General features: G+C 47.0%; 1 protein-coding gene across 1 annotated transcript in view; it reads left to right on the plus strand.

Moving 5' to 3' along the window:
- The first annotated feature begins 5382 nt into the window (after positions 1–5382).
- RELN (reelin) overlaps positions 5383–13911 on the plus strand; it is a 271094-nt gene continuing 262565 nt past the window's right edge. The window contains exon 1 of the mRNA XM_014255169.2: positions 5383–5611. Coding sequence (XP_014110644.2) covers positions 5383–5611 — 229 coding nt within the window. The remainder of the gene's footprint in view (positions 5612–13911) is intronic.

The following is a 13911-nucleotide window of genomic DNA, read 5'->3' on the forward strand; positions in this document are numbered from 1 at the left end:
AAAAAGAAAAGCCTTTTAATATTCTCTTTTATATTCATACCTCAATAAAGTTAACAAGCAATAGAGAAATACAAGCTTAAGCCCATTTGAATGAAATGCACTAAAAGAGAGAGAGAAAAATGTGTAAAGTTAAATACTCCAATTTCTGATGAAATCATGAGATGCCAGTTTACAGACGGTGCATATTGTAGCAGCCCACTGGAAAATGGAGCAGCCAAACAGCTGCTATTGTTCCTACCCTAGAAAAAATGAACATCTCGTAATAACATAGGCATGGAAGTTGCCTATAATTTCACATTTAGGCCTTTGTTTAGAAATGACTTGGGCTCTGCTTAAGAGCAAAGTTCATGAAACTGGCAAGGCAAGACTGCTTTATTATCTGACTGTGACAAGTCCTGTGCACAAAAAAGGGATTCATCCCAAAGGGTTATTTGGCATGGCCAAGGCAACTCCAGAGTGCCAGGCCTCTCTGGTAAATCCCTGCATAAATAGGAGAAGAGAACAAGGAGGCTGCATGAACTGAAGACTTTGTTTTGGAAGAAAAAGCAAGATCAGTTAGCTATTAATTACTTTTAACTTTCCTGTCCAGCATTCACAGGTCAGAGGTTTCCACTTTGCTGAAGCCAAACTTTACTTATACTGAAGCTTCAATTTCACTGATAGACCCAAGAGAGGGGGGGTCCATCTTACTTTAGCATGCTCTGACCCATCCTCCCAATTTCTTTCCTTGAGTGGGGTTATAAAGAAACCCCACACACCTTGGGATGACTGTGGGGGGCTTTCCAGTCTGCAGAAGTGCATCGATGGATTGACAGCCCACCTGCTGCAGTGGGCAGGAGAGGTCCCTCTCAACAATTTGCTGAGGTCTGCTTTGTGTGTACATCTGATTGTCAAGAGGAAAGACATACAAAGACGACACTGAGTGCTTGTATGAATGAGTAGAAAATAAAGACTTGGTGAAAAAATCCGACTCTGGGAAGTCCACTTTATAGCTTCATTAGCATGAGAAAATCAAAAGTGTCCCAGCTTGCTGTCCTGCTTTCAGATGTTACATGCTATACCACAATGGATAAATGATACATGCAATTTGGTGCTCCGTATCTCTTTCTTATTTGCAGCTGATTATGTAGAAACCCTAGGCAGTTTCCTTAATTTTTGTCATAGAAAACAGGGGACAAGATTTACATCAGGACTCTCCACATGGAGACAGTGACAAAAAGGTTTTTCTACATACTTCCATGAGAGCCTTTGCCCAGTTCCAAGGAGCCTGGACAAAGCCCCTTATTGCTCCATGTTATTTAATAGTTCCACAACCTGCCCATATATTTTCAGAATTATCTGCTGTGGCCATGTTAATAAAGCAGCTACTTGCCTGCTGATGTTTTTCAGTTCTGCTTTTGGGGCGTGAGCTCGCTCCCTGAATGAAGTGAGCAGCTCTACTGCCTGAATAATCACTTCCTTAAATTAATATGCACCGCAGCCATGTCCATCTGTGCTGTGATTTCCCACCACCACCCATCCTTGAGAGAGGCCTGTACCTCCTAAGTAATTATTTACATTCCACCTATTGTATTCTCCATTGCAGACAACAGTCTTCACTCAGTTCACAACTCAATTTATTCCTTGTTGTTTTCTGTGTTAAAAAACATACTTCATGAGGGGTGAAAGCTCATGGTAACCTCCATCCTGCAGTATTAGGTAGGTCCTGCCTTTAACAGGGAATAGTTGTAACTTACACAAAGATCTTGGATTAGACAAGAGAGAAAATAAAGATTATTATGATTTTTACAAGCTTTTATTCCTATTACAGGAGGACTGGTCTTAGATACTCTTCTTAAATAGTTGTTTTGATGTTATTAATAATAATATCTTAGCCTTGCTGTCATGGGATAGGTATTAAAAATTCTGGCCAAAGACATTTCATAAAACCCTCACCTTCAAAAATCAGGTACTCTATTTACTCAGAGCAGTGAGGGGATATGAAGCCAGTGCAAAAACCCACTGGGATGTGGCTGTCCCCTGTGCGATGGTGGGGACAGGGTGATGGGAGGCTGCCTCCATGCCCAGCCGTGTTGGAGACTGCCCAGCAGCAGGGGCTGTGCAGGTGTGCTGGTGCTCCAGGTTGTAGCAAAATTTTTCACATCAAGTAAGAATTTGGGGTGGTTTATGAGTAAATCATGCTTGTATCAGTGAGACTGTGCTGGAGCTGGGGCTAGGAATACATTTTCCTTTAAAGAAAGGCTGGCAGAGTCTGGAAGCTTCTTTTTCTTCTTTCCCCCCAATGCACAGGCCTTGGTCACAGCTTTGGCTCCCTGCAAATGTCTCAGCAAATGTCTTCCTGCTATTGTAGGGACATCACAAAATTTTGGGGTTTGTGGGTTCTGAGCATCTTGGTTTTTGATGAAGGCCACTACTAGCATCACTCTCCTATGCAAAGATGAGCCTGAAATGTGCAAGAGAGTTTTGGGAAGCACTTTTTGACCTAGGTGTGTAGAGTCTGAGGTGTCTTGTCTGAACTGAAAGTCTATTACATTATTCCTGGAGGGTGCAGGAAATGAGGTTTGAGGTCCCAAAAAGTCCCTTTGAATATCCCTGTGTCCTTGAATATTAGTGGGGAGTCTACTGGATTCCTCACCAACAGAGCATGACCGTGAGACTTCCTCATCCTGCCCAGTGAAGAGGAGGTTATAGATCTTGTGAAAGTGTAAGAAACAAAGGAGAAAGGAGAGAGAAAGGCATAACATAAAGAAATGGAGGATGGAGGTTACCAAGGAGAGGCACAAGGCTTCCAAGTGGAGTTGTTATATTTTCATCTTCTTTTACTGACTGGTAAGTCCCCTTTTGGTAAGTAATGCACACCTCCTAGAAGAAAGGGGTGTGCTGGCTGCACTAACAGCCCTGGCTTCTCTGGATACTAAGAAGCTGGAAACAAAGAAAATTCTGTAAAATTCATCAGTACAGGCCATATCCAAATCCCAGTGACTTCAGGGAGTGCTAATCTGAGCCCCAAAATCTGCTGGCAGGTTAGCTACCCCATGGTCCCAAGATTATTTAGGGAACAATCTCTTGAAACAAAAAAAAAGTAAAGGCTTGCTGGAAACTGGTACAGTAGCATCCTGACAGAGACGGATGGCATCCCCTCCCTGAGCAGTGGGACCCCATCACCCCCTTTCCCTACCACTTCCTTTTTTTATAAGAGAGTTGGATGCGTCTAGCAGCCTCCTCCAAAATGACTGGCCAACTTTCCACGGCTGCTAGGCAGAGCAGGCACAAGCCAGGGTGTGTTTGCTCAGCTGAAGCCCCTCTGGCATGGCCTGGCCTCACTGGCAAGTCCTCGCTGGAGGGAAGCAGGAGTGCACGAGGGAGAACACATCCTGTTGGCAGCGGTTTCACCAGTGAGCCTGCACAGCTTTTGCCTGCATGAGATTTTGGCATGAGGAAATTATATTATTAGTCTGTCACTTTTACAAGCATTGAAATATATGGAGGAGGCGCAGATGTTAAAAAATAACCACCAAAGCAAACAAATACCCAAAGTTGAAAAACAAATAAACCACCCAAAAAGGAAGCCTTGGAGCCAAACTGACTCCTCACAGCTGCTGTCAGGTCCACTTTCCACAGCAGTGGCCAGGGACACCCACCAGCCAGTGGTGGGACAGGTGTTCCATCCCCTACGTGGTGCACCACTGGTGCCTTTTGTCTTTATAGCAAAGGCAGTGCATTTCTCCATCCAAGTTGATAAGGGACACCACCTCACTCCATCCCTAGTGAGGCACAACCCAGTGAGACAGGAAACACAGCAAAGTTTTGCTGCTGGTGGTGAACTCAGGCTCTGTGCAGAGCCAGCAGAAAAGGCAGGTTGGGCAGATGGCAAGGATGTCCCCTGGGCCACTGTGGATGGGCTCTCTGTCAGCTGGGTGGGAGGTGGGCCAGGGAAGCAGCCTGCATGGACGTGGGGCAGCTGCGTGGTGCCATCCATGTGGCTTGTGCCTCCGTGAAGGGAACCTTTTCCTCTGGCACTGAAACCAATCCAGGAGGGAGCCCCTGGACTGTGCCAGTTTTGCACTTCAAAAATGCTGGCAGGTAGGCTCTCCTTTCCAATTACATCATGTCACTGCCGCTCACCCCGGCTGTCTCTGGCCATTGGGCAGGATCCAGCAGCAGCATGGTGGGTGCTTTAAACCGTTGTGGATTTGCTCCCATCTCCTGATGCCCTCTGTCAGTCCTGCTTTGTTAAAAATTTATGCTATGAATTGTTCAACTTGCCAGTGGTTTATGTTCAGTTTCTCATTTCCCTTCTGGTCTCCAGCGGGTTTGCCCCTCTGTCTGGGATAAAGGGCCTGGGCGCACACTGACGGGGAGTTGAAGCCTTCTCCCAGGGACCTGGCCCGCTCCAGAGCTGCTCAACCACCTCTGGGGATGTGTGTGCATTTGTATCATTTTGAAATGGCAGTGCAGAAGGTTTAAGTAAAAATCTCACTTTTCCCCTACAGTGGGTGCAGTTAGAGCAGAGACAGAGCTGTGGCTGGGACGTGGACAGGGGCAGGGGCAGAAGGGCAGGAATTGGAGCTGAGGCAAAGGGACAGGGACTGGGGCAGAGGAACAGGGGCAAAAAGATAGGGACTGGGGCAGGTGCACAGGGGCAGGGAAGGAGGGACAAGGACATGAACAGGGCTAAAGGTCTGGGCAGAGGGACAAAACGGTAGATAAAGGAATAGAAGCAGAGACATTTGGGTTGAGGCTGAGAGACAGGGACAAGGGAACAAGGAGGGAGCAGGATCAGGGACTCAGGTGTCGGGGTGGGGAGTAAGGGCTGGGACAGGGGCAGGAGCAGGGGCAGAGACAGGAACAAGGGCAGGGGCTGGCACCCAGGAGCAGAGCTAGGGGCAGGAGCTGGTTAGTGGAAGCAAGGGCGGGGACAGGGCAGGGACAGGGACCCCGCGGCAGACAAAGGGCGGGCAGCAGAGCCCAGCTCGCAGCCCCCGTGTCCGCGGCGGCAGCACCGCACACCGGCGTGCAGAGCGAGGAGCAGGAGGAGCGGGCGGCGGCGGAGGAGGAGGAGGAGGAGGAGGGGAGGGACCTTCCCCTCCCTCCCACCCCGGCACCGGGGGAAATAAATTATTCCCAGCCCTCGCACTCCCAGCTCCGTGCCCCGCACCCCGGCAGCGGCAGGCGGGGACGGCTCAGCCTTCGCCGGGCGCGGAGGTGCCGCCCCTGCCCTCGCTGAGCTCCGCTCCGCTCCTCGCCCGCCTCCCCACGAGCTCCCGCGGCCGCGGCGGGGGGCAGCGCCCGCCCCGGCCCGGCCCGCCCCGTCCCGCGGAGCGGAGCTGCGCCCCGGCCCCGCCGTGCCCTGGATGCCCCAGCGGCGCCGGCGGCAGCAGCATGGAGCGGCGGCGGGGCGTCCCCGGGGGCTGGCCCTGCCTGCTGGCCGCCCTGGGTGCCCTGCTGGCGGCGGGCCGGGCGGCTGCCCCCCGTGCCCGCTTCTCACCCTTCTTCTTCCTCTGCACCCACCACGGCGAGCTGGAGGGCGACGGGGAGCAGGGCGAGGTGCTCATCGCCCTCCACATCGCGGGCAACCCCGCCGCCTACGTGCCTGGCCAGGAGTACCACGGTAGGTGGTGGCGCTCGGCGCTGCTGGTCCCCGGGCGGCCCCGGAGCGTCCCGCGGGGAGGAAAGTGGCGGGGGGAAAGCAGGAAAGCATGAGCCCCGGACGGTGCCGGGTGCCGTGCCCCAGGGCAGCCCCGGCGGCGGCGCGGCGAGGCGCCCCGTCCGTGCGGGACCGTCCTGCCTGCCCCGGGCCCCGCGACCGCCGCCCGCGCTCCTGCCCCAGCGCCGCTTCGCCTCGGAGCGGCTCCCGCCGGGCGCTGTCCGGAGCCGAGCGAGTTCCGAGTCCCCGCTGCTCAGCCGGCCCTGGGCCGGATCCGGAGCATCACGAGTTGCTGGCGGTCTGTCCCTTTCCCACTCCATCGGCTTTCGGAGCACCGAGCTCTCAGGCTCTCCTGGGGGGCTGCACGGTGCCGTAGCTGGCGGCTGCCATCGGGTCACCGCCGTGTGTCACCGCCGTGTGTCACCGCCGCGTGTCACCGCGATGTGCCCAGCGCGGACCCGGCCAGCCTGTTGCTCCCTTGCAGGGGCCACGGACGACAGGCGGGGGTCAGGCACTCACAGGTGGCTTTGGAGATGGAAGGTCGTGCCTAGAATTAATAAAAAAACCCTGTTTTTTATAAGCGCCCGGGCGGAGGAGAACGAACAAGAAATAATAGGCAAAGTTTTTCACAAAGTAGTGTCTCTGCTTGGAGCTGCAGTGGGTGAGGGGCAGAGCCCAGGGCTGAGTGGGGCAGGTACACTACTGTGGGAAGCTGCTTTCGGCTGCAGAGTGCCCCTGGACACCAGCACTGTGCGGTGCAGCAGCCTCATCACCATTTCTCTGGATAGGAAACTTCCACGTGTGAAACATTTTTTAATTCTTAACGGTGGGAGACTGCTTAAGGCTATATTCGCTAATCCTTCTTCTCTCTTTGTGTCTGTTTGGAGTTTGCAGTGCTACAGAATAACAACAGCAAATTCTGCAGTAGGCAATTGTAAATCAGAGAAAATTACAAGAAATATTTGTTTAGAACACGTTGCTCAAAAGCAGATACTGTATGATAGTCCCTGGCTAAAGATGGAATTAAACTTCTGACTTTGATATGTTCCAGCTCAAAATTAAAGTTTCAGGTAAATTATTGAATAGTTACGTGAAAATTCTAATTGAAATTTTTACTGTAAATACATAAACCCCAAACACATCAAATATTCATTTTCACACAATATAAGGCATCCTGAAGTTTTTCTCCATGTGTAAGCTTTAACAGTATAGTTTTACTAAATTCATTGGAAACTTTTGATTTTAAAATACTAGTGACCTTTCTAAAAACCCACATATGTAAGTTATATGACTTCACCAGAATTTTTTTTTCCTTAGAACCTTAGATTTTACAGCCCATAATACACACTCAGGTCATGTAAATTGCATTCAACCTGCTGAACCACAGAGGTGCGGAGCAAAAAAAGAAGATGGGACTTCCAGTTTGCACTATTTTAAATGCTGAATTTTTGAAATTATATTTCAACCACGTAAATGACAGAATCACCTCTATCCTCGCTGCTTCCCTTTCTCCCCAAGCCTTCAGCCCGCATTTCAGCGTCGTTGCTTGTCTAGGGATAGAGGATTGTGGCGGGCAGGGCAGCGGGAGCGCGGCGGGCAGGGGTGTCCGGCTGTCCTGCATCGGGCAGGGCTGTCCGGCTGTCCTGCATGGTGAGGAGCAGGGACCGATGCTGTTTCTCCGGGGATGCTGTTCTGACGCTCGTCCTTTTAAAAGGGCTTTTGAATTTTGAAACACCAGCTTGCGGAGCAGCGCCCCAGCTGCGCGCCAGACCTTTCAGGTGGCCAAGGGTGGGTTTTCCGTCGCTGTTTTGCGTCTGACCCAGCAAAATGCGGCGTCTTTGAATCTACCTCTGCGCCTCGTGGGTTTTCTCCCTGTCCGCTCTCAGGTTTTGCGGAGCTCCTGCTGCCCCGCTCCCCCTCCCATCCCGCTCGGGGAGCAGCTCCTGCGGCAGCTCCCCGGAGCCTCTGCTGACCCCGGCCAAAATCCGCCCATCCCTCGGTTGCGCGCTCCCGTCTGGAGCCGGCGCTGCGGGAGCATCGCTGCCAGAGACCCAGCTCTGCGCGGGGCTGCAGCCCAAGCACTTCGGGGGATCTCCTAAAGCCACCGTGTTAAGCAAGTGAAAACAAATCGGACGCGTTCAAAACATGAACACAGAAGGAAGTCCACAAGCAAAACTTGAAAACTAACTTGTTTACACAGTGCAAGGTGTAGGTACACCTCGGTGTGAGCCAGACTCTTAATTTATATCAAACTTGCAATGGTGATTTCTTTTCAAATTCGTGAATTGATTAAAAACCTGCCCATTACAAACCATGTCAAGAAGCACTGTATTTGCTATGCACAGTGCAGCAGGCATATTCTTGAGCTAAGCTTGCTTAATCAGTTAGATATTTTGAAATATGTGAGTATTTTAACACAGAACAATTATCAATGTTATATAGCACAAGAAAAAAACCAACAAAACAAAACAACAAACCAGAGTATACAATCTGAAGAAACAATTTCAAGCAATGTGAAATTTTATATAATATAGTTTAATGATGCTGGAAAATGCCAGTCTGTACTGGTTGAGAATTTATCATTTAAAAATAAAACTTTAAAGGTGGTCTTGTGGGGACACAGAGCAGGATTTTTGATATGCTGCACAGAAGCACAGGATGAGGGGAGATTTACATATGTACAATGAAAATTCACCGGCTCAGAGTGTATATGAAAATGTTCTGAATCTTTGCAAGTTCCAGTAAGGCCCTGTTTTACTGCCCCTTCATTCTACGGGAACAGGTAGCATCCACAAACATTGAGCTCAAAGAGGAGGGAATTGGATGAAACCATATGCCAAAGGGTGAAAGAGAAAAAATTCTGATTAAAAAAAATCAGCCACTGACTTTTCTGCTAATTTGTTTAGACATTTCCTTGGGCACTCAGAGAGGGAGTCAAACCACCGTGCAGCCAGTGGAGCTGTGACAGGGGCTCTCGGCCCTTTGCCCAACTGTCCCTTGTGCTGCCCAGCACGGCAGGAGAGGAACAGCGTGGGTTGCAGAGGACACTTGCCTGGGAAGCACAAGAGCTTCTGCAAGTGGCTTCTCTGGCACCCTGAGTCTGGCATTTTATTTCCCTGTGCCTCTGAATTTCCTAAGTAAAACAAAGGCAATAATATTCCCTACTTTGCATAGTTAAATTAGATACATTAGTATTTAGCGCTTCTCCCCTAATATTTAAAATTAGTCCAGATTTGGCCCTATTCTGGCAAACAGTAAATATTTAATCACTGCTTGAATAGGACCAGACCCAGGCTGCATATAAATACGCTCTTTTATATTAAGAGGACTGACTTGATACATCAACAAACAATTTTATTACCTTTGGCAGACTTTTATTCCTTGAATTAGCTTATTTCAAATGTAATTAAGTCCTTGAGCTGGCAAAGCACTTACGGGCTTGCTCAAATGCAGACTGACAAAGTGTTCACTGGTTTAATGTAGGCACCTGCTCAGCTTCCTCTCAGCCAAGGGGTGGCTGTGTGTTCTGGGAGCAGCATCAGAGCGAGCCTGGCTAGCTTGCAGCTTTCCTGGAAGATAGGGTCATCCCTATCCTCTTTTGGTTTTCTCCTGGGTTTTCTTCTGTAATATGCAGAGTAGAATATAATTTCTTTAAAAAAAATTTAAAAAATCATCAAGCTCTAACCACTACAAATTGAAAATTTTTATACAATTCCATTTGGGTTTATTTGCAATCTGCAGTTGATTTTTTAAATCCATGTCAATGCACCTTCAGCGCTGAGAGCATGTACCATGATTTACAGATAAGTACATTGGAACTGCATAAAGAAATAAGGATAAACTTGACTGAACATTGAGTCTTTACTGACCTTAATCACAGAAAGCTCAAAATGAACAGTCAGATTTATAGTGTTTAAAAAATATAAATGGATTATCTTTACACTGTATTTGTTTTATCCCTTAAGATTTTTTTTTGCTGTCACTGCAAACAGTTCCTTTTTCCCAAGGTTTCAAATTTAGATCTTTTAAGAACAACTTTGAACTGTTTTCCCATGATTGATGCTAAAACTCATCATTCTGCCCTTAAAATAGTTTTCTTTAATGAGACTTGAGTTTCTATTTCACTCTCCATTGTTCCTTTTTTTTTTCGAGAACGGATTAACCTTCAGTTATCAGTTTCCATCTATGACTGCTACTATTCTTAGATATGCTGTATATTGTCTAGAACTGTTGCTGTGGTAGGTTGTAAAAAAATAGTTTTTAACTATTTTAAGTGGTATTGGTGCACTCTTTCAGCACTGATAAAAAGTTGTTTAAAGTCTGCCCAATTCCACCTTTGTTAAGAGCCACTGTATTTTAGAAATACAGATTGTGACTTAGTACCCCTTTTCATTAGGATTATTTACATTTCTGATGGGCATTTTTGTAAATTAAAATTGTTGTAAATTCAAACAATTATTAAAATTCAGTATTCATTGTTGTAAATTCAGATCATTATTAAATAAAAACAAGTTTGAGTTTGATGCAAAGGAAGGGAAGAAAAAAACAAACTGGAATTTAAGTAGTGATGCTGCTTGAGGTATAATCAGGGTTGTAACTGAGTGGCAGAAACCCAGGCATGGATACTTTCTGTACCAGTTATGCTGAAGTGTAGGAAGCTTTTAGTGAGTCAGTAGAAGTAAATAATGCACAGGAAGTGATGTTAGTGCAGTTGTAACAGAAGAGAAGGTTTGCATCTCTCTTTTCCAGCATCAGCCCAAGAACCACATCAGCTTCTTGAGTCTTTTGCAGCCAATTCCCTCAAAACGTTTGGTCTTACCCACCTACACCCTCCTCTGATCCCTGGAAGAATGGAGATTTCCATCATTTTCTGTTTAAAATTAAAGAAGTGTGGAAAACTTTTTGCTCATGGAAGTCCAGTTAAATCCAGGGATTATTTTAGAACTCTTCTCTTTAGGGACCCTTACATTAAAAAACTGAATCTGTCAATAGGTAGCAATGGTGAGTGAGTTATTAGGAAGGGGGAAGACCCTTGATCTTCAAGTCTCTCCTTTCTTCTGAGGTCCCTAGCAATATCTTGCAGCTGCATAAGGGTTTCATAGCACATAAAAATTTAATCTTGGATCAGCATTTACTAAAAATGTCTTCATCCACCAGAGCCTCCAGAACACACCCTGACTGCTGTATTTAGGATTTTCTTGTGTGAAGTAAGCTTTGCAAAAGGAAGGCTGATTTATGAGTGCTGTGGCCGGTTTGAATTTCTCAGATCTGAGCCTTACAAAGTATGTTATTGAGGCTATATGAGTTTCTAGGTCTTGATGTTGACCAATGCATGTTCTGCATTTCTGAAGCCCTTGTATGGCCCCAAAGTTCATGTGGCATGTGTTTGCAAATTTTAAGAGTTGTGCTTTTAGGATCCCGTGACCAGAAACTGATGAAGGGTGCCAAGCCTGAAAGAAAAAGGTAGGCAAGGTCACAACTGACAGCCTCTTACAGACTGTGTTTCGCTAGGGAAGATGTTAAATTTCAACGGTTTTGGCTGTCATCACTAATTTGTGGGCATCGTAAGCACCAGCAGATGGCCCGGCCAAAGATGTAGTCAGGCACAGGATTGATGAAAGGAGGTAGAAGGTCCACAAAGGCCTAAATGAGCCTTTCTTGCAAATTTGCAGAAGAGACGTAATCTCTGGTTAAATCCTTTCTCCCCTCATCAGGGGGCTGCTCCCCCCTGCAAAGGAGACTTGATTGCCCCAAATAACAGAAATCAAAGCCAGCATGGCGTGCTGGCGTGACCCACATTTGTGAGGTGACATCTGACTGTGGGACAGACACGGCATTGTTGGTACTGTGGGTCCGTGTAGGGCTGGCTGGGCTGGGCTGGGCTGTGTACATGAAAAAATGATCTCTGCCTCAGAGAGTTCACTGTCCGAGGCCTGGGGCTGCCTGGGGGCTGGCATGTGTGCACGAACCTTTCTTATGGCATGTCACCCAGCACTGGGCTCAGGAAATACAGGAAACCTGTAAATGGTTAAAGGGTGCAAAAATACTGTTTCAGTGAGAGTGTTGCACATATTTTCTGATTTCTGTGTCCAGAGGTATTTTCTAATATGCATAATTTACGTGAGGAATTTATTGCCAAAATCTGTCCATGTAAACTGCTTGTAAGTAGAAGTATCTAACACGTATTTTTCTTATAAATAATTAATATTTGTAATTGTATATATATATATATAAACAGGTGTGTATATATAAACAGGTATATATATAAATAGGTGTATATATTAATAGGTGTACATATACATATACATATACATATACATATACATATATATACACACATATATGTATAACAAGAAACAAACCTTCAAGACCAAAGGTTACCAGTAAATGATTTATTAGTTGGTTACTTAGGCACAGTGGTGTGTAGGACACTTCTCCATTTCCTGCACTGATGATTCCACCAGACCTCTGTTAGTTCATTAGGTAGAACAGGACAAGGCTCTCAGATTGGCATAATTTCTCATTTTCCTTATTATTGCCTTGATTTGGATTTTTGGAGACCACTTCTTTTGAAACTGTAGCTTTTAATGATGGTACAATATTACAGTATTTGCATATTGACTGGTTGAAGTATGATTTTCAATTTGATAATAGCTGTGGTGATGCAGCTGGGATGGATTCAGATGCAACCTTTATTTGCATTGTGTGTCTCCTGCCCTACAGCTGTGGTTAGATTTGTCATGAGTGTTTGCTGCATGGAGAGGGAAGGAAATGGCACTGTCTTACCTCTGAGAATAAGCAACCTTTCATACCAGCCCTTGTTATGAGAATTTCAATAGTCTCTGATGAAAGGTTCAGTCTTTCTAACATGCTTCCTTTCTTTGTCTTAACATTTCCTGCCTTTTCATTGGGCATGAAAGGTACACAGAGTGCAATGTGTGTCTGGAATGTTTGTGTAATTCCCACCTTTTTTTCCCCCACCAACTGGGACTCACCTCTGGAATAAACATAGGACAAACCCTGTAAGTGCAATCTTTGATATCTGTCAAAGCACACTAACAGGTTGCATGGTGAAAGACCTTCCTAGGTTGTCAAGATGATGCCTTTTTGTTGAGCAGGCAGTCTTCCTCCATTCCTCCTTCCCTTAGGTCAGTCCTGGAAAGTGACTGGAAAGCCATAGCATGTGTCACACAATTCCTGCTGGGCTCTGCCCATGGACAGCATCACGGAGACAGAGATCTGTCAGGTCCACACCCACAGGACCTTCTCCTGGTCCCTTCAGTGCTCAGATACATCCCACAGTTACATATTTTACTCTTTTCCTAAAAGGAAGAGAAGGGTCAAGGAAGTGGGGTTTTTTGAAGACTTTGTTTTGTTTTAATGTATTTCTCACTAAACATTTGCCTTAAATAAGACCATATTGGAGGTGTATATATCCCACATGGAGCGGGAGTACTGGGGTTTGTGGGGACATTAGAGCTTGTACCTGTTTATTCTACTCTCCAGGACCAGACATTACTCTGTCTTCCTGCACTTGAGAGGTCCTGGCTGGGGCTGGAGAGGGCACCAAGGGCCAGGCACAGAGCCACTTTGTCTCCTGCAACCATTTGGAGTGGCTGCTGTCTCTGTGACATCAGTGTTTCCTGGGCAGCTGGGTTCAGCTTAGCTTCAGGCTGAGGCACCTGTGGGCTTGTTGTTTGTCTCGCCAACCTCAGCATCACCTGCGTCACTCCGGACTCCCCGCAGTGCTGGCTATTCATCCTTGTCCTGCTGCTGTCAGCGTGGCTTTCTGTTCAGGGATGCTGCTTGGTGATGTGGCTTTTGCAGGTAGAGATCTCCCCAAGGCTCCTCTCTGTCCACCTGAGGGGGACCCTTGGTCTTCCCAGGGAATCAGGACATCACTGACTGCTACCTTTTAGTGTTTCCACACGACCTATTTTAAACAATGTCTTTTATGTGAACATCTCAGTCTAGAAAGCAGGATGTGTCCTGGGGGACTGGACACGAGTGACTTGTGAAAGTTGTTGGGGAGCAGGGAGGGAGTTCAGGCACTTTCCCAAAGGCTTTTATACCAAAGTGAAGACTGTTTGTTACAGTTGTTATAACATCCCTCTTGCAGTATTTTTCCATCCCGGGAACAAAACAGAAGTATCTGTTCCCTGCTCCTCTGTAGCACTTTGATATTAACAATGGTTGTGAGAGTTTCACAAGCATCTCCTTGGGAAGGGAAATCAATGGCACTTTTCCAGACTGTGCCTATTGAA

This window comes from Pseudopodoces humilis, chromosome 5 (assembly GCF_049639895.1).
Source record: "Pseudopodoces humilis isolate 2021_Gansu_Grassland_sample_001 chromosome 5, ASM4963989v1, whole genome shotgun sequence".
NCBI lineage: Eukaryota > Metazoa > Chordata > Aves > Passeriformes > Paridae > Pseudopodoces > Pseudopodoces humilis.